Genomic DNA, 19,515 nt, shown 5'->3' on the forward strand with positions numbered 1-19,515 from the left:
AAGTGGTTCTGAAAATTAGAAATAAAAGGTGCAGACACTCGGGTCACTCACCAGTATGTATCAAATTCCTACTGTGTGCTGTAGTGTACGGTAGGAGACAAAGCCCTTGTTTGGCAGGAGCTCACATTACAGCCTGAAGGCACACACACTAAATAGATGCACTTCTCAGTGGAGATCACTTGGAATGGAAAATGAAGCAGGGCCATAGGAGACAGAGTGACCTAGGGCTCCTGTGACACGGAGCACTGTCAGAGCAGGTCATAACTGAGCTGAAAGTTAGCGGAGTGAAGATTGGGGAAAGGATTCCAGATAGAAGGCACTGCCAGCTCTTAGGGCCTGAGTTGTATCTGAAGAATATCAAACAAGCAAGGTAGATGGAGACAAGAAATGAGAGCAGATGGTACGTGAAGCGGGGGTTGGCAGGGGCCCAGTCAGGCAGGATCCATGGTCATGGTGAAGACTATGGGTGTTAGTCTATGTGTAAGGAAGCTACTGGAGCATTATAGGCAGGGAAGTGGCATCGTCTGATTTCCACGTGCAAGTGATGCTTTGGTTTAGTGTGGAGAATGGATCAGGGCTGGGGAGATGGTGGGCACTGCAGCTGTGGCACAGATAGTGGTGATGGTGGTAACTGATAAGTTGGTGAGCTGGCGCTGTGTTTTAAAAGAAGAAAGGCTGTGACTTGCTGATGTGGAAGGTGGGGGAGAGAGAAGAATGAAGGATAAGTCTCTTGATTTTGATTGAGCAAATGGATGCCTGATGGTCTAGGAATAAAAATTCAAGAGTTCTGTTTTATCCCTGTCAAATTTGAGGTGGCTTATCCAAGATGTTCAAGGAAGCACTTGCATATATGAATACGTTTGGAGTTCAAGACTAGTAATATAGGACTTCCCTGGTGGTCTGGTGATTAAGACTACCACTTCCAATACAGGGGACAAGGATTCAATCCCTGGCTAGAGAACTAAGGTCCCACATGCCATACAGTATGGCCAAGTAATTTTTTTAAGAAAGACTTGTAATATAAAATTGGGGATCATAGATGTTTAAATGGTTGTTCTTGAGGATAACTAACATAAACTTTAATTGAGCAAAGAAATGTTCCCACTCATAGGGTGATACTGAGTCGGCTACCCGACTTGTTTTATCTTGAGGCTTCACCAATAAAAACCAGGGGGGGGGAGAGGGTATGGAACCCTGTAGGCAGCAAGTAACAAATTAACAGACTGAGTGGTGGAAACAAAAGGTAAATTGTTACAACCCAGACCAAGGAGTCTGGCACTGGAGACAGGTCAGTTCAGCTGCTCAGTGACTCTCAGGTCTCTGGGTTGCTTCCTCTGTGATTGTCTTCCCCATGTGGTCAGATGGCTGCTGCAGCTCCACAGACCACGCTGTGTCACAGTGTCCAAAGGAAGGAGGAAGGGTGGGGCCAAAACTGGGCACCCTGCCCCTGCCCTCACTGCAGGGGAAGTGGGGGAAGGGATGCCTGGCTTGCATCGTGGGAGGAGCTCGGCTCCCATGAGGAGGTGGGGAGGGAAGGTTGTTGGGGAGGCAATGACTATCTGCCAGGCTGACCCCAATCCCTCCCCTTTTAATTCCGTGGCTCCTTCTCAGGGATGTCAAACCCCGAGGTGATCCGTGCACTGGAGCGTGGGTACCGGATGCCTCGACCAGACAACTGCCCGGAAGAGCTCTACAACATCATGACTCGCTGCTGGAAGAACCGACCCGAGGAACGGCCCACCTTTGAATACATCCAGAGTGTGCTGGATGACTTCTACACGGCCACTGAGAGCCAGTACCAACAGCAGCCGTGATGGGGGCGGCCAGGCGGGGCCAGGCGCTGAGGCCATGCCTGCGTGGTGGCTCCTGGTGCCCGCTCACCCTTCCTATTCTCAGACACCCACCCCCCTCCAGCCATAATTCCTCATCTGCCAAGTGGGTGGGTCGGACTGGACACTCTGTTTTTGACTCTGGAGATCCACAATCTGCAATTCTCAGGACACCTCCAGTTGACATTTCTATTGCCTGGGACAGCTGGATTCTAGTTACTGCTGCAGTTTGGATAGAAAACTTTAAAAATGATTAAATAAATATTTAAATAAAAGATCTGACTGCTAAAGGTTTTACTAATAGGTTAGCTTTTCTTGTCTTGCCAGTTTTGGAACATTTGCCTTTTGGTGGATGACAAGTCAAAGGGGGAAGGACTGGTGAAGAGAAGTGGGGTTCAATGCTCCCAGTTTTCTAACTGCCCCCGAATACTTGCTGGCTGTATTACTTGCCTATGGCTTCTGTAACGAATTAGCACAAACTTGGTGGCTTGAAACAAAACAAACGTACAGTTCCAGAGGTCAGAGTCTGAGATGGGTTGGCAGGGCTGGGTGCTTTCTGGAGGCTCTAGGGGAGAATAATTCCCTTGCCTTTTCCAGCTTCTAGAAGCTGCCCACATTCCTGGTTCCCTTCTGCTCATCACTCCGAATTCTGTTTCCATCATCACATGTCCTTCTCTGACTCTGACTCTGAGGCCTCCCTGTGTTACTTGTCAGAACCCCTGTAGTTATACTAGACTCACCTGGATAAGCTTCGCTGATAGCTCAGCTGGTAAAAAATCCGCCTGCAATGAAGGAGACCCCGGCTCAATCACTGGGTTGGGAAGATCTGCTGGAGAAGGGATAGGCTAACCACATCAGTATTCTTGGGCTTCCCTTGTGGCTCAGCTGGTAAAGAATCCGCCTGCAATTTGGGAGACCTGGGTTCGATCCCTGGAGAAGGGAATGGCTACCCACTCCAGTTTTCTGGCATGGAGAATTCCATGGACTATATAGTCCATGGGGTCTGTATTAAGAGTCAGACACAACTGAGAGACTTTCACTTTCACCTGGATAATGCAGGCTAATTTTCCCATCTTCAGTTTCTTAATCACATTTGTAAAGTCCCATTTGCCACACCAGATAACATCTTCACAAGTTCCAGGAATTAGGAAGTGGACATCTTTTTTTTTTTTTTTTTTTTTTGAGGGGGACTATTATTCACCTGTCACACTGGATGGGTTTTTGTCTCCAAGGAGCTGCATGTGCCGGGATGACAGGAATGACTTTACATGATCTGGGACAATGACTCTCCAGCCAAGCCATGTTTTTATGCAAGTTGGTTGGTCTGGATCTCCCCCAGGGCTGGGGGCTGCCTATAGCCCCTGCATTTCCCATGGTCCAGCAAGCCATCACGGTTGTGATGGAATCCTACAGTCCTACAGTGGAAACGTGGCTCCTGAGAAGTATCTGCTACGCTGAGTGGGAAGCTCTCAGAGGAGGGGAGGGGTGGGGGGAGAGGTAAGAAGGGGGCAGAGAAGACAAGGAGAGAGCGGGGACTTCCTGCCTGTTGTCTTGGTTGAAAGTCCCCAGTGGTTAGCCTTGCTGTAGAGGGAGTGATAGGAAGAGTTGGGCCATGGGATGGGGAGCAAGTGACACCCTTCTGTATTCTTGTATCTCCTGATACAAGATTCTTGTATCTCTTGTATCTCTCTTGTATCTCTTGCACCCACCAGAGTCCCATGGAACCCTATACCGACTTGATTTTGTACTCCTGAGTAGCACCGAGTCTAACCTTAGGCACTCTGTGTAAGAACAGCGGAAAATAAAGTGTTTTAACTTACGTAGTTTATACCTGAATTTCTCTCTTGCTTCCTGGTTTGGGAACTTGTCTTTGGGTCTCTGAAAGCAGTGCCCAGGGTCCTGTGATAGGAATTTGCAAACATGATTGGTGGCATATTAGATTGCTGTTTGATAATCCGTAAGAGGAGTTTACATCCCTCCCTGCCCCACTGATGTTGAGTTTGGCCATGGACTTGTTTTAGCCAATGGGATATTAGTGGATATGATTAAGCAAAGGCTAGAAATGTGCTTGTGTGGCGAGGCTTGCCCTCCAGCCTTTTGACCTGAAATGAACAAAGTCCAATGAAGATGAGCGACATGTGGAAAAGATCTGGACCCAACCTGCAGCTTGAATTTAAACCCAGCTGAGCACAGCCTTGATCAACTGAAACCCAGCTGTCCTATGGACATGTGAGAGAGAAAGAAACACTTATTATTCTAAGCCTTTGAGTTCTGGGGTTGTTTTATTATGTGGCCTTATTATAGAAATATATGACTGAGACATGATCTCAAAAGGCAAAATCTAAATGGACAAGATCAAGGGATCAATTCCTGCCCACCTACTCTTTCCATATACACTGCCCTCTGAACCCCACTAGCCTACACTCTGATTTATCCCTTTGGTCACAGCAAAGACTGATTAAAACATAGGGGCAGGCACAGCACCAAAAGTATTCTCCATGAAAGAAAAAAACTGATAAATTGGAATTTATTAAAAGTAAAACTCTGCTCTAAAACATTTAAAGAAAACAAAAAGCTCCAGTCTGGGAGAATATATTTGCAAAACATGTATCTGATAAAGGGACTGATAGCCAAAATATAGAAAGAATTCTTTAAAAATTCAACAATACGGAAACAAACAACCCAATTTAAAAAGTGGGAAAAAGACCTAAACAGGCACCTCAAGAAGAAGATAACCAGATGGAAAATAAGCATATGAAAGATGCTTAACATCATATGTCATTAGAGAAATGCAAATGAAAATAACTGAATGCAATACCACTACACTCCTGTCAGAATGGTTAAAATCCAGAATACTGACACCACCAAATGCTGGCAAGGCTGTGGAGCATGGGAACTCTGATTCATTGCTGGTGGGAATGCAAAATAGTACAGCCACTTTAGATGACATTTGTCTGTTTCTTACAAAACAAGTATAGTCTTACCATACAATCCAGCAACTGCACCCCTTGGTACTTAACCCAAATGAGTTGCAAACTTATGTCCAAACAAAAATCTGCACAGAGGTCTGTAGCAGCTTTATTTATAATTGCCAAAACTTGGCAGCCACCAAAATATCCTTTAATAGGTTCCATTCTTCCATCCATATAATGGACTATTGCTCAGTGATAAAAAGAAATGAGCTATCAAGACATGGTAGAAACTTAAATGCATACTGCTAAATGAAAGAAGTTGATCTAAAAAGACTACATACTGTATTCCAACAATGTGACATTGTAGAAATGGTAAAACTATAGAGACAGTAAAGAGGTTAGGGGTTTGGTGGGGAACAAGGGAGGGATGAGGAGGGGAACATAGTGGATTTTAGGGCAGTGAAAGAAACTATTCTGTATGATACTCTTAATGGTGAATACATATCACTGTAAACTCTTGATGAAAGTGAAAGAGGAGAGTGAAAAGTTTGGCTTAAAGCTCAACATTCAGAAAACTAAGATCATGGCATCCAATCCCATCACTTCATGGCAAATAGATGGGGAAACAGTGGAAACAGTGGCTGACTTTATTTTGGGGGGCTCCAAAATCACTGCAGATGGTGATTGCAGCCATGATACTAAAAGATGCTTACTCCTTGGAAGGAAAGTTATGACCAACCTAGACAGCATATTAAAAAGCAGAGACATTACTTTGTCAACAAAGGTCCATCTAGTCAAGGCTATGGTTTTCCAGTAGTCATGTATGGATGTGAGAGTTGGACTATAAAGAAAGCTGAGTGCTGAAGAATTGATGCTTTTTAACTGTGGTGTTGGAGAAGACTCTTGAGAACCCCTTGGACTGCAAGGAGATCCAACCAGTTCATCCTAAAGGAGATCAGTCCTGGGTGTTTATTGGAAGGACTAATGTTGAAGCTGAAATTCCAATACTTTGGCCACCTGATGCGAAGGGCTGACTCATTTCAAAAGACCCTGATGTTGGGAAAGATTGAGGGCAGGAGGAGAAGGGGATGACAGAGGATGAGATGGTTGGATGGCATCACCGACTCAATGGACATGAGTTTGGGTAAACTCCGGGAGTTGGTGATGGACAGGGAGGCCTGGCATGCTGCGGTTCATGGGGTCACAGGGAGTCGGACACGACTGAGTGACTGAACTGAACTGAACAGATAAACACTTCAAAACTCATAGAAAGTATCGCACAAAGAGTGAAACCTCATGTAAACTATTGACTTTGGTTAATAATAATGTATCACTATTGGGTCTTCAAAGGTAACATATGTACCCCACTGAGACAACATATTAATAACAGGGGATGGGGGGCTGGATGAGGGAGTATACATGAACTCTATACTCAGTCTTCTGTAAACATAAAACTTATCTAAAATGAAATTCTATTAATTAAATAAATATGAGGATAGATTCTGGGACACCAATTTTATAGGAAAACTGCATGCACTCCTCCCCGGAAGATGTCAAAGAAGGCATAGGTAAGATGCCCTTTCTAAGACATTATTAACTTGCTTATATTTTCTCTAGTTGTAGCTTTGAGTTTAAATATAGAAAAAGCACTTGTTTCCCCTTGTGATTTGTAAAACTGCCTCTCCTCATTCCCCTACCTGGGCCCTCAATTTTGTCATGGATGTGTCCTCATCACAATAGGTTCTACTATAAGGCTCTTTCAGTTTTCATTCTATTTGCATGCTTTCCCTTTCTGAGGTTGGCAAAGACTGTTGGTTGTCCCCATATCTTATCCATGTTCCCCCTACTGCTAGAGAAATAGAATTTTCTCAGGGACACAATTCCCTAGAATGAAGATTACATTTCCTACTCTTGCAGCAAAGTATGGTAGTGTGATTAAGTTATGATCAATGGGTTGTAAGTGGAAGCGCAGTGTAGCATCTTCCAAAATCCTTTCTTAAGACAACTAACGTGGGCTCTTCACCTCTTATTTTTCATCTCTTCCTCTTTTTGCCTAGAATGTACATGTGAAGGCTGGAGCTCTAGCTGCCACCATGGACTCTGATGAAAATGAATTAATTCTAGTGATGGCAAAGCTGTGTGAAGCCTGAATCCCTGAAGATATTTGAGGCACAGCCACCATATTAGCTAAGACAGTCTTCCCTAGACTTTTCACCTTGGAGGGTGTGACACGCACTGTTGGTATCCTTACAATGGACTGAACTTCTAGCTGTTGTTATCTGCGTCACTGTGCCTGAGAACTCTTTTCTAAAACTGCAAAAAGCCTCACCTTCCAGTGTTCCCAGAAGGCCAAAAGTACCAAGGAATTAACACCCTGTGGGATCAGTCCGAAACTAATGACCTGTTCTCTCACCCTCTGGGTAGGATAACTCTGAGGCGTGTGTTTTGCATTGTTTCCCAGAGTTTCCCCACAAGATTAAACTTGTTAGTCACAATGGTAACTTGCTTGACAACATATGCTCTTTAAGTATAGTTCCAAGTATTCATTCCAATGAAAGTGGGTTGACAATGTCATGTATATTCATGAATCAGATGAACATGAAATAATGAAGGCATTCATATGTCAGAACTTCACTTGCTAGTCAATGATACGAGCAACTTCTTTTTCTTTTTGGTTGGAGTACAGTTGCTTTACAATGTTGTGTTATTTTTTTTTTACTGTATAGCAAAGTGAATCAGCAATGCATACATAAGTATTCCCTCTTTTTTTTGGATTTTCTATCCATTTAGGTCACCACAGAGGATTGACTAGTTAGAAAACTGTTATTCTAGGATACATGTACCCCAATCTTCACAGCAGCACTATTTACAATAGATAGGACATGGAAGCAATGTAAATGTCCATCAGCAGAGGCATGGATCAAGATGTGGCACATATATACAATGGAATATTGCTCAGCCATAAAAAGCAATGAAATATGCCATTTGCAGAGACATGGATGAGCAACTTCTTTGCTTAATAAAATGTGTCACATTTTTGTGCTGACCACAATGTTTAACAGCTACAGACACATAGCTGTTAAAGTTTAATCTGCTTTATCGACACTTAAGTCTAAGCTGGGGTTTGGCAAACTAGATTTTATTGGAACACAGCTCACTATTTATTGTCTGTAGTAGCTTGTATACTACAAGGCCCAGTTGAATAGTTGTAACAGAGTCACATGGTCTGTAAAGCCTTAAATATTTATCATCTAGCCCTTTACAGAAAACGTTTGCTAACAAAGCAAAAATTCAAGCCCTGATTTGTAGCATTTGCTCATTTCTGTGGTGTAAATATCCCCACCAGGGACATTTTCAGGCTACCATCCAGAACTGCATTGTCACTTTCATGGGCTTTAAGCGATCTTGTCTTTGTAGGACTCTTCCTCCATAAAAACATATATTTTATAAATATCTATATAAATACTTTCATTTGTAAATACAAATTGCAGTCAACAGCTGCACTGATATAAAAATGAATATACTCGGAATTTCCTGGTGGTCCGGTGGTTAGAACTCAGTGCTCTCACTGCTGGGGCCAAGCTGTGCAGCGTGCCAATAAAAAAATAAATAAGCTCTGGTTTTAAAAAACGGAGTGCTAATAATATATATGAAAACTTTCACTTCAACCCCAATGTTTATTTTTACCTTCTGATTTTAGGAGAAATTATTGCTTTTAAACATTTTCATGGCCCCTAAAAGTATGGTGGGCCTTGGGCACTGTACCTACTGTGTTAATGCATAAACTGGCTCAGCTACAATCCAAAGCCACTGAACACAGGGTTGGGAAGAGATATGGAGTAGGACATGAATTAGAAGTATTCTGTTGTAAGCATAAAATAGATGTAAATAAAATCAGGAGCTTAGGGAATAGTGAAATTATTAGGAAATGATGTGTTTTGAATGTTTCATGTGTGTGTGTGGGGGGTGTGTGCTCAGTCACTCAGTTGTACCTGACTATTAGTGACTCCATGGACTGTAGTCCGCCAGGCTCCTCTGTCCATTGGGTTCTCCAGGCAAGACTACTAGAGTGGATTGACATTTCCTACTCCAGAGGATCTGCGCGACCCAGAGATCAAACTTTTATCTCTCGTGTCTCCTGCATTGGCAGGATGATTCTTTACCACTGAGCCACCTGGGAAGCCCTTTGAATGATTCATACTTTAGTTTTTAATACCATTTATTTAATTTTAAATTAATTTAATTTTCAATAATGCCCATGTTCAACAACTGGCTCACAAAATTCCTGAGAATTTAACAATCAGCTCTTGCAAACAGGAGCTGACTCCTCCACATGACTGCCCTCTGGTATCCCTTTCCCTCCTTTTAATTATTTTAAATTACTCCCTTTAAACTACTCTTGCTTAAACTCCTGCATCTCAATTCCAGAAAAATAAATGACTCAATCAAAAAATAGGCCAAAGAACTAAGCAGACATTTCTCCAAAGAAGGCATACAGATGACTAACAAACACATGGAAAGATGCTCAACATCACTCATTATCAGAGAAATGCAAATCAAAACCACAATGAGGTACCATCTCATGCTGGTCAGAATGGCTGCTATCCAAAAGTCTACAAACAATAAATGCTAGAGAGGGTGTGGAGAAAAGGGAATCCTCTTACACTCCCACATTTTGTGGGAATGCAAACTAGTACAGCCACTATGGAGAACAGTGTGGAGATTCCTTAAAAAATTGAAAATAGAACTGCCATATGACCCAGCAATCCCAATGCTGGGCATATACACCAAGGAAACCAGAATTGAAAGAGACATGTGTACCCCAATGTTCACCACAGCACTGTTTATAATAGCCAGGACACGGAAGCAACCTAGATGTCCATTGGCAGATGAATGGATAAGAAAGCTGTGGTACATATACACAATGGAATATTACTCAGCCATTAAAAATAATACATTTGAATCAGTTCTAATGAGGTAGATGAAACTGGAGCCTATTATACAGAGTGAAGTAAGTCAGAAAGAAAAACACCAATACCGTATACTAATGCATATATATGGAATTTAGAAAGATGGTAACGATAACCCTATATGCGAGACAGCAAAAGAGACACAGATGTATAGAACAGTCTTTTGGACTCTGTGGGAGAAGGTGAGGGTGGGATGATTTGAGAGAATAGCATCGAAACATGTCTATTATCATATGTGAAACCGATCGCCAGTCCAGGTTGGATGCATGAGACAGGGTGCTCAGGGCTGGTGCACTGGGATGACCCAGAGGGATGGGGTGGGAGGGGGGTTCAGGATGGGGAACACATGTACACCCATGGCTGATTCACGTCAATGTATGGCAAAACCACTACAATATTGTAAAGTAATTAGCCTCCAATTAAAATAAATAAATTAAAAAAAATAAACTGCTCTTGTTTAGACAGCAAAAGAGACACAGATATAAAGAACAGACTTTTGGACTCTGTAGGAGAAGGTGAGGATGGGATGATTTGAGAGAATAACATTGAAACATGTATATTACCATATGTGAAACAGATGACCAGTCCAAGTTCTCTGCATAAAACAGGGCACTCAAAGCTGGTGCACTGGGACAACCAAGACAGATAGGATGGGGAGGGAGGAGGGAAGGGGGTTCGGGACAGGGGGACACATGTGCACCCGTGGCTGATTCATGTCAATATATGACAAAAACCACCACAACATTGTAAAGTCATCAGCCTCCAATTAAAATAAATAAATTTTTTAAAGTTACTCTTGCTTGAATCCTTGTGTCAGAGTCAGCTTCTGGAAGAAACCAAACTAAGACAGAAAAGTAGTATCTATTTTGTTAAGATGCTGTTGTTTTGGGGGGGTCTTCCTTACAGCCACAGCTGTTCCCAACTGATATAGCGAGGCCTGTGATGAAATCCTAATGCAAGCATTCAACCAGTATGTTTTTGAGCACATACTTAATACAGACACAGTTGGGTACACCACAGACCCAGTGTAGGCTTTCTTACTGGAAGAAAGACAATAAGAAATAACCAAAGTAGCTCTCCCCACTGCCAACCCAACCCTCTGTATATGTGTGTGTGGGTGTGTGTGTGTGGCAGGTAACAACTCTTCTGTGGTGACAGTTGAGCTGAGACCTAATCATGAGAAGCAGCTAATCACACAAAATGTGAAGAGTATTCCAGAGAGAAAGGCCTGCAAGCACAAAGGCCCTGAGATAGACATGAGCTTGGCAAGTTTCCTGGGAGGTCTGTGTGGCTGGAGACTTCTGAATGAAGGGGACAGTGTGGGAGTCAAGGCCTGATTTTGCAGGCCATTGCAGGTCATGGTGAGGGCCTGAGATGTTAACTGGGTAAAGTTTTAAACAGGGGAGAAACACAGTTGATTCTTTCTTTTTAAAAGATGACTTTGATGGTTAAATGGAGATGACAAGAAAGGCTGTAGGAAAACCAGGTAGGAAGCCATTCCAGGTGCCCAGGTGAGAGGGGAAGGTGGCCTAGGCAATGACGGTGTCACAGATTGTGACAAAATGACCGCCAATGAATCATGCCTCCTTGAATTCTTGCCTTCGTGTGGTTCTCTCCCATTTTGACTCTGGATTGATCTCATAACTCATTTTACCAATAGATTGACTGGTTTGATTTCCTTGCTGTCTGAGGGACTCTCACAAGTCTTCTCTAGCACTACAATTTGAAAGCATCAGTTTTTTGGTGCTCAGCTTTCTTTATGGTCCAACTCACACATTCATATGGACTACTGGAGAAACTATAGCTTTGACTATATGGACTTTTGTTGGCAAAGTGATGTCTCTGCTTTTTAATATGCTGTCTAGGTTTGTCACAGCTTTTCTTCCAAGGAGCAAGCATCTTTTAATTTCATGGATACAGTCACTGTCTGCAGTGATTCTGGAGCCCAAGAAAATAAAATCTGTCAGTTTCCACTTTTTCCACATCTATATGCCATGAAGTGATGAGACCGGATGCCATGATCTTCATTTTCTAAATGTTGAATTTTAAGCTAGCTTTTTCACTCTCCTCTTTCACCCTAATCAAGAGGCTCTTTAGTTCCTCTTCACTTTCTGCCATTAGAGTCATATCTGCATATCTGAGGTTGTTGATATTTCTTCCGGGAATCCTGACTCCAGCCTGTGACTCATCCAATGAGCATTTTACATGGTGTCCTCTGCACATAAGTTGAATAAGCAAGGTAACAATATACAGCCTTAACATACTCCTTTCCCAATTTTGAACCAGTCCATTTTTCCATGTCTGGTTCTAACTGTTGCTTCTTGTCCAACATAAAAGGTTTCTCAGGAGACAGGTAAGATGGTCTGGTATTTCCATCTCTTTAAGAAATTTCCACAGTTTTTTGTGATACTCACAGTCAAAGGCTTTCATGTAATCAATGAAGCAGAAATAGATGGGTTTTTTTCTTTATTTTTTGAAATTCCTTTGTTTTTTTCTGTGATCCAACTAATATTGGCAATTTGATTTCCGGTTTCTCTGCCTTTTCTAAATTGAGCTTGTACATCTGTAAGTTCTTCATTCACATACTGTTAAAGCCTAGCTTGAAGGATTCTGAGCATTACTTTGCTAGCGTGTGAAATGAGTGCACTTGTGTGGTAGTTTGAACATTCTTTGGCATTGCCTTTCTTTGGGATTGGAATGAAAACTGACCTTTTCCAGTCCTGAGGCCACTGCTGAGTTTTCCAAATTTGCTGGCATATTGAGTGCAGCACATTAACAGCATCATCTTTTAGGATTTGAAATTGCTCAGCTGGAATCCCATCACCTCCACTAACATTGTTTGTACTAATGCTTCCTAGCACTAATTTTTTGAAAGTTTCGCATCATGTGAAATGCCGGGCTGGATGAAGCACAAGCTGGAATCAAGACTGCCAGGAGAAATATCAACAACTTCAGATACACAGATGACACTGCCCTTATGGCAGAAAGTGAAGAAGAACTAAAGAGCCTCTTGATAAAAGTGAAAGACGAGAGTGAAAAAGTTGGCTTAAAACTCAACGTTCAAAAAACTAAGATCATGGCATCTGGTCCTATCACTTCATGGCAAATAGATGGGGAAACAATGGAAACAGTGAGAGACTTTATTTTGGGGGGCTCCAAAATCACTGCAGATGGTAACTTCAGCCATGAAATTAAAAGACACTTGCTCCTTGGAAGAAAAGCTATGACCAACCTAGACAGCGTATTAAAAAGTAGAGACATTGCTTTGTCAACAAAGGTCAAAGTGATGGTTTTTCCAGTAGTCATGTGCAGATGTGAGAGTTGGACTATAAAGAAAGCTGAGCACTGAAGAATTGATGCTTTTGAACTGTGGTGTTAAAAAAGACTCTTGAGAGTCCCTTGGATAGCAAAGAGATCAAACCAGTCAATCCTAAAGGAAATCAGCCCTGAATATTCATTGGAAGGACTGATGCTGAAGCTGAAACTCCAAAACTTTGACCACCTGATGTGAAGAACAGACTCACCAGAAAAGACCCTGATGCTGGGCAAGATTGAAGGCAGGAGGAGAAGGGGATGATAGAGGATGAGATGGCTAGATGGTATCACCGACTCCATGGACATGAGTTTGGGTAAACTCCGGGAGTTGGTGATGGACAGGGAAGCCTGGCATGCTGCAGTCCATGGGGTTGCAAAGAGTTGGACATAACTGAGTGACTGAACTGAACTGAACTGACCCACTTCGGAATTCTGGTCTGGAGAATTCCATGGACTGTATAGTCGATGGGGTCACAAAGAGTCGGACAGGACTGAGTGACTTTCACTTTGCAACTGGTTATATCTTTGTCTGGGTTTCTTCCCTGGTACCTCAGCTGGTAAAGAATCCACCTGTAATGCAGGAGACCCTGGTTTGATTCCTTGGTCAGGAAGATCCATTGGAGAAGGGATAGGCTACCAGCTCCAGTATTCTTGGGCTTCCCTGGTGGCTCAGCTGGTAAAGAATCCGCCTGCAATGCAGGAGACCTGGGTTCAATCCCTGGGTTGGGAAGATCCCCTGGAGAAGGGAACGGTTACCCACACGAGTATTCTGGCCTGGAGAATTCCATGGACTGTATAGTCCCTGGGGTCGCAGAGTCAGACACAACTGAGTGACTTTCACTTTAATGGGCACAGAGTTCAGTCTAGGGTGATAAAAAGTTTCCAGAGGTGGTGGTGACTGCACAGATGGTGAATGCATTTGACACCAATGAATTGCACTTACAGGTGGTTAAAATGGTAAATTTTATGTGATATATATTTTGTTGCTGTTGTTTAGTTGCTAAGTCACGTCTTTCCAACCCCATAGACTGTAACCCACCAGGCTCCTCTGTCTATGGGATTTCCCAGGCAAGAAAACTGGAGTGGGTGGCCATTTCCTTCTCCAGAGGATCTTCCTGACCCAGGGGTAGAACCCGTATCTCCCACACTGGTAGGCAGATTCTTTACCACCAAGATACCAGGGAAGCAATGTGTATTTTACCACAATTTTTAACAAAATGTTAAGGGAAAAAAGAAATTTGCCCCTACCATGGAGCCAGTGGGTGATGGAAATGGAATCTAAACCCAGGCAATCTTGCCCCAAGATTCTGATGTATGCATATTTCTAAAGAAGACTGGGTCATGAAAGCCTTTTGGGAAAAACAGAAGATATGAAGGGGAAAATAGAAATAACCAAGGAATAATATACCATTCATGGAGCTTCGTTCCTTATCATTCAACCCTCTTTTGGCTCCGGAAATGATAGGAAACACCCAGGATTCAAGCTCCAGAACTGGTTGCAAGTTTAGAACCTGTGGCTTACTAGCTATGAAACTCCAGGTAAATGCTCCTCCTGCTTGCTCAAGTTTCTTCTCCCTTGGGGATTTATCTGTTGTGCTCCTCTTCAGGATGGTTGTATGAGTCACAGGAGTTAATAGGTCTGTGTTTTAATTGCCTATTGCTGCATGAGAAACCACTCCAAAACCTAAAACAACTGGGCTCAGCTGGGCAGTTTTTTTGTTGTTGTTATTCCGTATGGTGTCAGGTAAGGTTATGCATTTAGCTGCATTCAGTCGGCAGTTCAGCTAGGGTTAGCATGTCCATGATTACTCCATCCATATGCCTGGTAGTCAGCTGGAATTTCTAGAGTACTTAGAGAGGTTGGCCGGGCCTCCATCCCTCTCCATGTGGCTATCAAGCCTGGTCGCCAGACGTCTTTAGACCCAAAATGATGGAGGCAGAAACTGCCAAGTCTCTTGAGGCTTAGACCCAGAACCGGCAGAGTCATTTGTATCACATTCTGTTGGTTAAAGCAAGTGATGTGACCAACCAGATTTAAAAGGAGCAGAAAGAGTGTCAACTTCCTGGTGGGAGAAATAGTATGCTCATGAAAAGATGGAAAGATCTGTTGGCCATCTTCTTTGCCTGGCAATCAACCATAGCCCTGCTCCTAGGTGGGGATCAGAGTTCAACCGCCCTCTGCCAAGAGGTAGGACTAGACAAGAGAGCCTTATGAGTAGTTTTAGCATGATGCTAAATGCTGCAGCACACAAATGTTCAATACGTGATATTAACCATTATTAATCTTTCACAACTTTCCCTAACAGTTGCAGATAGCACTGGTACAGTACCCACTTCACAGTGATACACAGACCAACTGAACTTTCAGATCTCTCCCAATTTTAACACCACAACTTCTTGAGTCCCCTTTTCTAGCTACTGGAAACTGAGGCTTAGGAAGGTGGAGTGACTTGCCTCGAGTCACACTCAGGTAACCAGCACAAGGTGAAGTCCACATTCAAAGCTGTCTCCTCCCCCAACTAAAGACGCTGCGTTTTCTTCCTCCATTTAGTAAGTAGTGTATTGGGCACCTACCATACGACTGAAGGAGTAGACATAAGAGTATAATGACATTTATTTAATAATATTATGTAACATTAGTTAATTGGATTCTCATCATAAACCTATAAAGAAGGTGTTAAAATAGTCTCCTCCCCATTTCACAGATGAGAATGAGGCAAAGCAAGGTTAAAAAAAAAAAAGGAGTGTACCCACATAGGGATTAGGGTCTATTGGAGAGAATACTGGATAGCCAAGCAAATAATTAATTACAAATCATTCTGCTAATGGAGCCCTGGTACGAATCCCACTCAACCAAATCAAGGGGCTCAGGTAACCCTGGCAATGGATCTCCCTGCCAATAGTAAAGATGGAGCCCACAAACAAGCACCTTTACGCACACCGCTATTACCCACAATGCAGTGTCAGCCAGGGAAGGAGTGGGGTCTGCCAGGAGTTAACATGGCTTCCGTAGTTACACCACCCTGTCTTTTCACCTAATCAGCGACCTAACTGCCCAGACCAGGCTACCGATCAGGAGCTAAGTCTTCTTTGCTCCTCCACTCACCGCGACCACAAGAGCGACTGAAACAGGGCAGCACCTCGCGGAGGTAAACTCCGTAACCAAGGAAACACTACTTCCGCTGACGTCATTACGGCGACACGTGGATCCAAGATGGCGGCGGCGATGGTGAGTGAAGGAGACTCCGGGAGCCGGAGATGGAGCGGGCCGCTCTGGGGGACCCCAGGACTTTCTGGCGTCCCATGCCTGGCTCAATCCACTTCAGGGACCCCTAGCTCAGGCCTGAGGGACATCCCTGATTGGGCTTGTCTCCCCCCGTCCTCGGCCTTTGCCCCGCACTCAGGCTTGTCAAGGCCCGAAGTTTTGGGGGTGGCTCTGGGTCGGAGGAAATGTCTCAGCTACCACCCTAGCAGGTTCCTATTCCAGTCTTAGTCTTTGCCTCCTGTGACCCCCATTTCCCAATTTTCACTTTGCAATCCTCACCCCTTCAAAGAGCCCCCGTTACTCCCAGTTTTGCTCCTCCCTCTCACGTCTGTACCCTGCTTTCTCCGCCTCCCCGCCTCCCTACTGTCTTGACCAGTCCTCGGATGCGTCCTCACCTCTCCCAGCTGGAACCATGTGTAATATCCTTTCTAGAACCCTGTCCTCACCTCTACCCTCAGTTGTCCCCACTGCGCACCTGTCTTGACTGCCAATACCCGGAAGCATGCCTTTACCCCCCTCCCCTCCCAGCCCCCATTGTCTTCTCTCATCATACCTCGTCTTCTCTCAATTCCAATACCCTGCCTCTCTCCTAGGGATCTTTTATCCCACTGGTTGTCAAACTTTCCTGTGCATAAGACTTGGGGTGTGTGTGGGGAAACTAGTTAAAAATGCAGTTTCCAAAGATTCTAATTCTGTTGGCCTAGGAGATGCCTAGGAATCTACACTTTTATAAGCACTCTAGTGATTATGATGGAGGTGGTCTGTTGTGAAAAGCACTATACCAGTTCCGCCTGGCCCCTTCCCCTTCACTTGCCCCTACAGGGCCACACAGCTCTTTAGGATGAAGCGTTTGTGTGGATAAGGGTATGTGGATAAGCTGTACCCGGAAAGTGGGTCAGAACTTGCTGGCTTCTGGTAAAGAATGCTGGAAGTAGATCTGTGAAAAACTGGCCCGTTCTTCTTCTAGAAGGTCGACTTACATTCTGCTTGTCAAGAGACCAGAACCAAAATTGAAGTCACTTAGGCCAGAGTGATTTTGTACTGTTCCTATATGTTGCTTCCTCAGCAGATAATTTCATCCTGGGAGTGCGCACAAAAGACATTTGACTTCAGTAAAGGAAGATTCTTGTTTAAATTCTTTGGTATTGATTTTTTCCAAGCAAGGATAGGTTACTAGCTGATAACGAATTCCCCTCCTCCTATTAACCAACTGATAAATTATCCTTTTTGTTTAATAAGGGATTCCTCATTTAGAACCTCAGAGGTCACGTAAAAGACTTCACAGCCTTGCCTGATATCTGTGGTCTCAGACCACAGAAAAAAATCCCACAAGTGGTATGTTGAAACCAATTTTTTTTTTCTGGACCACTTTCAGAACAAGAATGGCATAAGAACTTAACATGAACAGGAAAAGTCACACCCTCTTTTGCCATAGGGAAGGAGTTCAGTAAAGTGGCATTTATAGCATTGCACTGGGAAATTCTTGCTCTCTCCTGAGATTTTAAGATGTAATAAGTTAACATATTTCTGGTACACATTTATTTAATCAACAAATATTTGAGTGCCTGCTGTGTGCCAAGATCTAGGAATGTACTGGTGAGTTAGAGGGTCAAGGTCCCTATGCTTGTGGAGTTTTTCTAGCCTGAGGAGACAGTAGGTAAAACACATGAACAAGGTAATGTCAGATAGTGGTAAGTGTGAAGAGGGCAAGGTGACGTGGTAGTAATTGGGGGGTGACAGGGTGGTGCAACTGCTTTGGATTACGTGGTCAGAGAAGTCTTAGAGAAAGTGACATGAGTTGAGATCTGATTGACAAAAAGGAACCAGCAATGCGGTGAGTGTTCCAGGCAAAGGAGATGGCAAGTATAAAGGACCAAGGTGGGAAGAGTATGTTTGAGGAACACAGAAGGCTGGAGGGGCTGAAACATGGTGAGGAGTCGGGGACAGGGGGGCAAAGAATAACACAAGATGGAATTAGAGGCAGGAAGAACTGTGTTTCTAGAAGCATGCCTGTAATTGTGGGTTGTAGTCTACAGTTTGTAATCTGTGGATTGCATTTTGAAAGATTGTTCTGTTACAGTGCTTGCCCTTCCTACACTTTTCAGAATGTTACATTAAGGGAGCCGGCTTGTTCTCAGCCTGCAGAGAAACCATGGAAAGGCGTTTGGATTTTATTCTAAGCACGGTGGACAGCAAAGTGATTTTGTGTTTGTTGTGTCACCTGGGAGTATCATCCTCTGCTTTCATGATGAATACTATAAACTGATTTCCAGAAATTGAGGGTGTAATGTATACAGGGACCCACAAAGGCCACTTTAAAGAGGGCACATGAGCAGCTTCATGTTTGATGCAATAGTGAAAAGTCAAGGAAGCACATTTATTACTAGGGGATACTACATGTGACGGGCTGGGTGGACAGATAAACTTGAGCTTGGTCTGTGTGAAGCCCTTTATTATACGGAAGTTAGAACAGTCCCCGCACCCTCGTACAATAGGTTGTTTCATAACTGCTGGGGATGGAAGTGTGTGGGTCTGCTTTGGGGTGTCTGGGTTTCTGAGGCAAGTCATACAACCAAAGAGGAACCTAGCTAATAGATTCAGTGACCGTGGGAACATGCTGGCTTTTGGTTTATTCTTTTATTTTGAAAGTTAGGGTTGTGGGTGCAAGTTTCAAGTGATATTTATGGGTTTTTACCTCCCTCCCTTTCCTTAGTGATTGGTTCTTCTTCCCCAGGGGTCGGCTGCCACCTCCCAGATCTGTGTTAGCACAGTGGGTGTTTCCTGAACTTCCCCAACATAGGAGTAGATGGCTGATGTAAACTGAAGTTCTCTGTAGTTTTCCTGCGTTCCTTCTGCTCTGGATTTAGATGACTATAAAGTTACATGATGCCAAGTTGCTCTAGCTGGGTCTGAGGTGAGGAGCAGGCCCATATCTCATCCTTTATAGAACTGTTGAGCATATGGAATATGCTTTGAGGAATATTGTTTTGGTGGAACTTGGGAAGTATCCATTGAGGACATTTGTAGACATCTCAGGAGTCTGGAAGGAGAAGGCAGTGGTACCCCACTCCAGTACTCTTGCCTGGAAAATCCCATGGATGGAGGAGCCTGGTAGGCTGCAGTCCATGGGGTCGCTAAGAGTCAGACACGACTGAGCGACTTCACTTTCACTTTTCACTTTCATGCATTGGAGAAGGAAATGGCAACCCACTCCAGTGTTCTTG

General features: G+C 43.7%; 2 protein-coding genes and 1 long non-coding RNA gene across 4 annotated transcripts in view; 2 read left to right on the forward strand and 1 right to left on the reverse strand.

The window, feature by feature from the left end:
• HCK (HCK proto-oncogene, Src family tyrosine kinase) overlaps positions 1 to 2,119 on the forward strand; it is a 41,898-nt gene extending 39,779 nt beyond the window's left edge. The window contains exon 13 of the mRNA XM_020916171.2: positions 1,612 to 2,119. Coding sequence (XP_020771830.1) covers positions 1,612 to 1,814 — 203 coding nt within the window. The 3' untranslated portion in view covers positions 1,815 to 2,119. The remainder of the gene's footprint in view (positions 1 to 1,611) is intronic.
• Positions 1 to 16,220, reverse strand: part of LOC139036746 (uncharacterized) — a 56,466-nt gene extending 40,246 nt beyond the window's left edge. The window contains exons 1-3 of one of the 2 annotated variants that reach the window (XR_011489600.1): positions 16,133 to 16,220; positions 3,650 to 3,728; positions 2,187 to 2,611 (exon numbers count right to left, since the gene is read on the reverse strand). This is a non-coding gene — a long non-coding RNA (uncharacterized lncRNA). Of the gene's footprint in view, positions 1 to 2,186; positions 2,612 to 3,649; positions 3,729 to 16,132 lie in introns of those variants that run through there. The other variant, XR_011489599.1, reaches the window with a different exon arrangement.
• The window catches only part of TM9SF4 (transmembrane 9 superfamily member 4), a 49,204-nt gene continuing 45,859 nt past the window's right edge, over positions 16,171 to 19,515 (forward strand). The window contains exon 1 of the mRNA XM_020916169.2: positions 16,171 to 16,255. Coding sequence (XP_020771828.1) covers positions 16,241 to 16,255 — 15 coding nt within the window. The 5' untranslated portion in view covers positions 16,171 to 16,240. The remainder of the gene's footprint in view (positions 16,256 to 19,515) is intronic.

Source organism: Odocoileus virginianus, chromosome 9 (genome assembly GCF_023699985.2).
Source record: "Odocoileus virginianus isolate 20LAN1187 ecotype Illinois chromosome 9, Ovbor_1.2, whole genome shotgun sequence".
Lineage (NCBI taxonomy): Eukaryota > Metazoa > Chordata > Mammalia > Artiodactyla > Cervidae > Odocoileus > Odocoileus virginianus.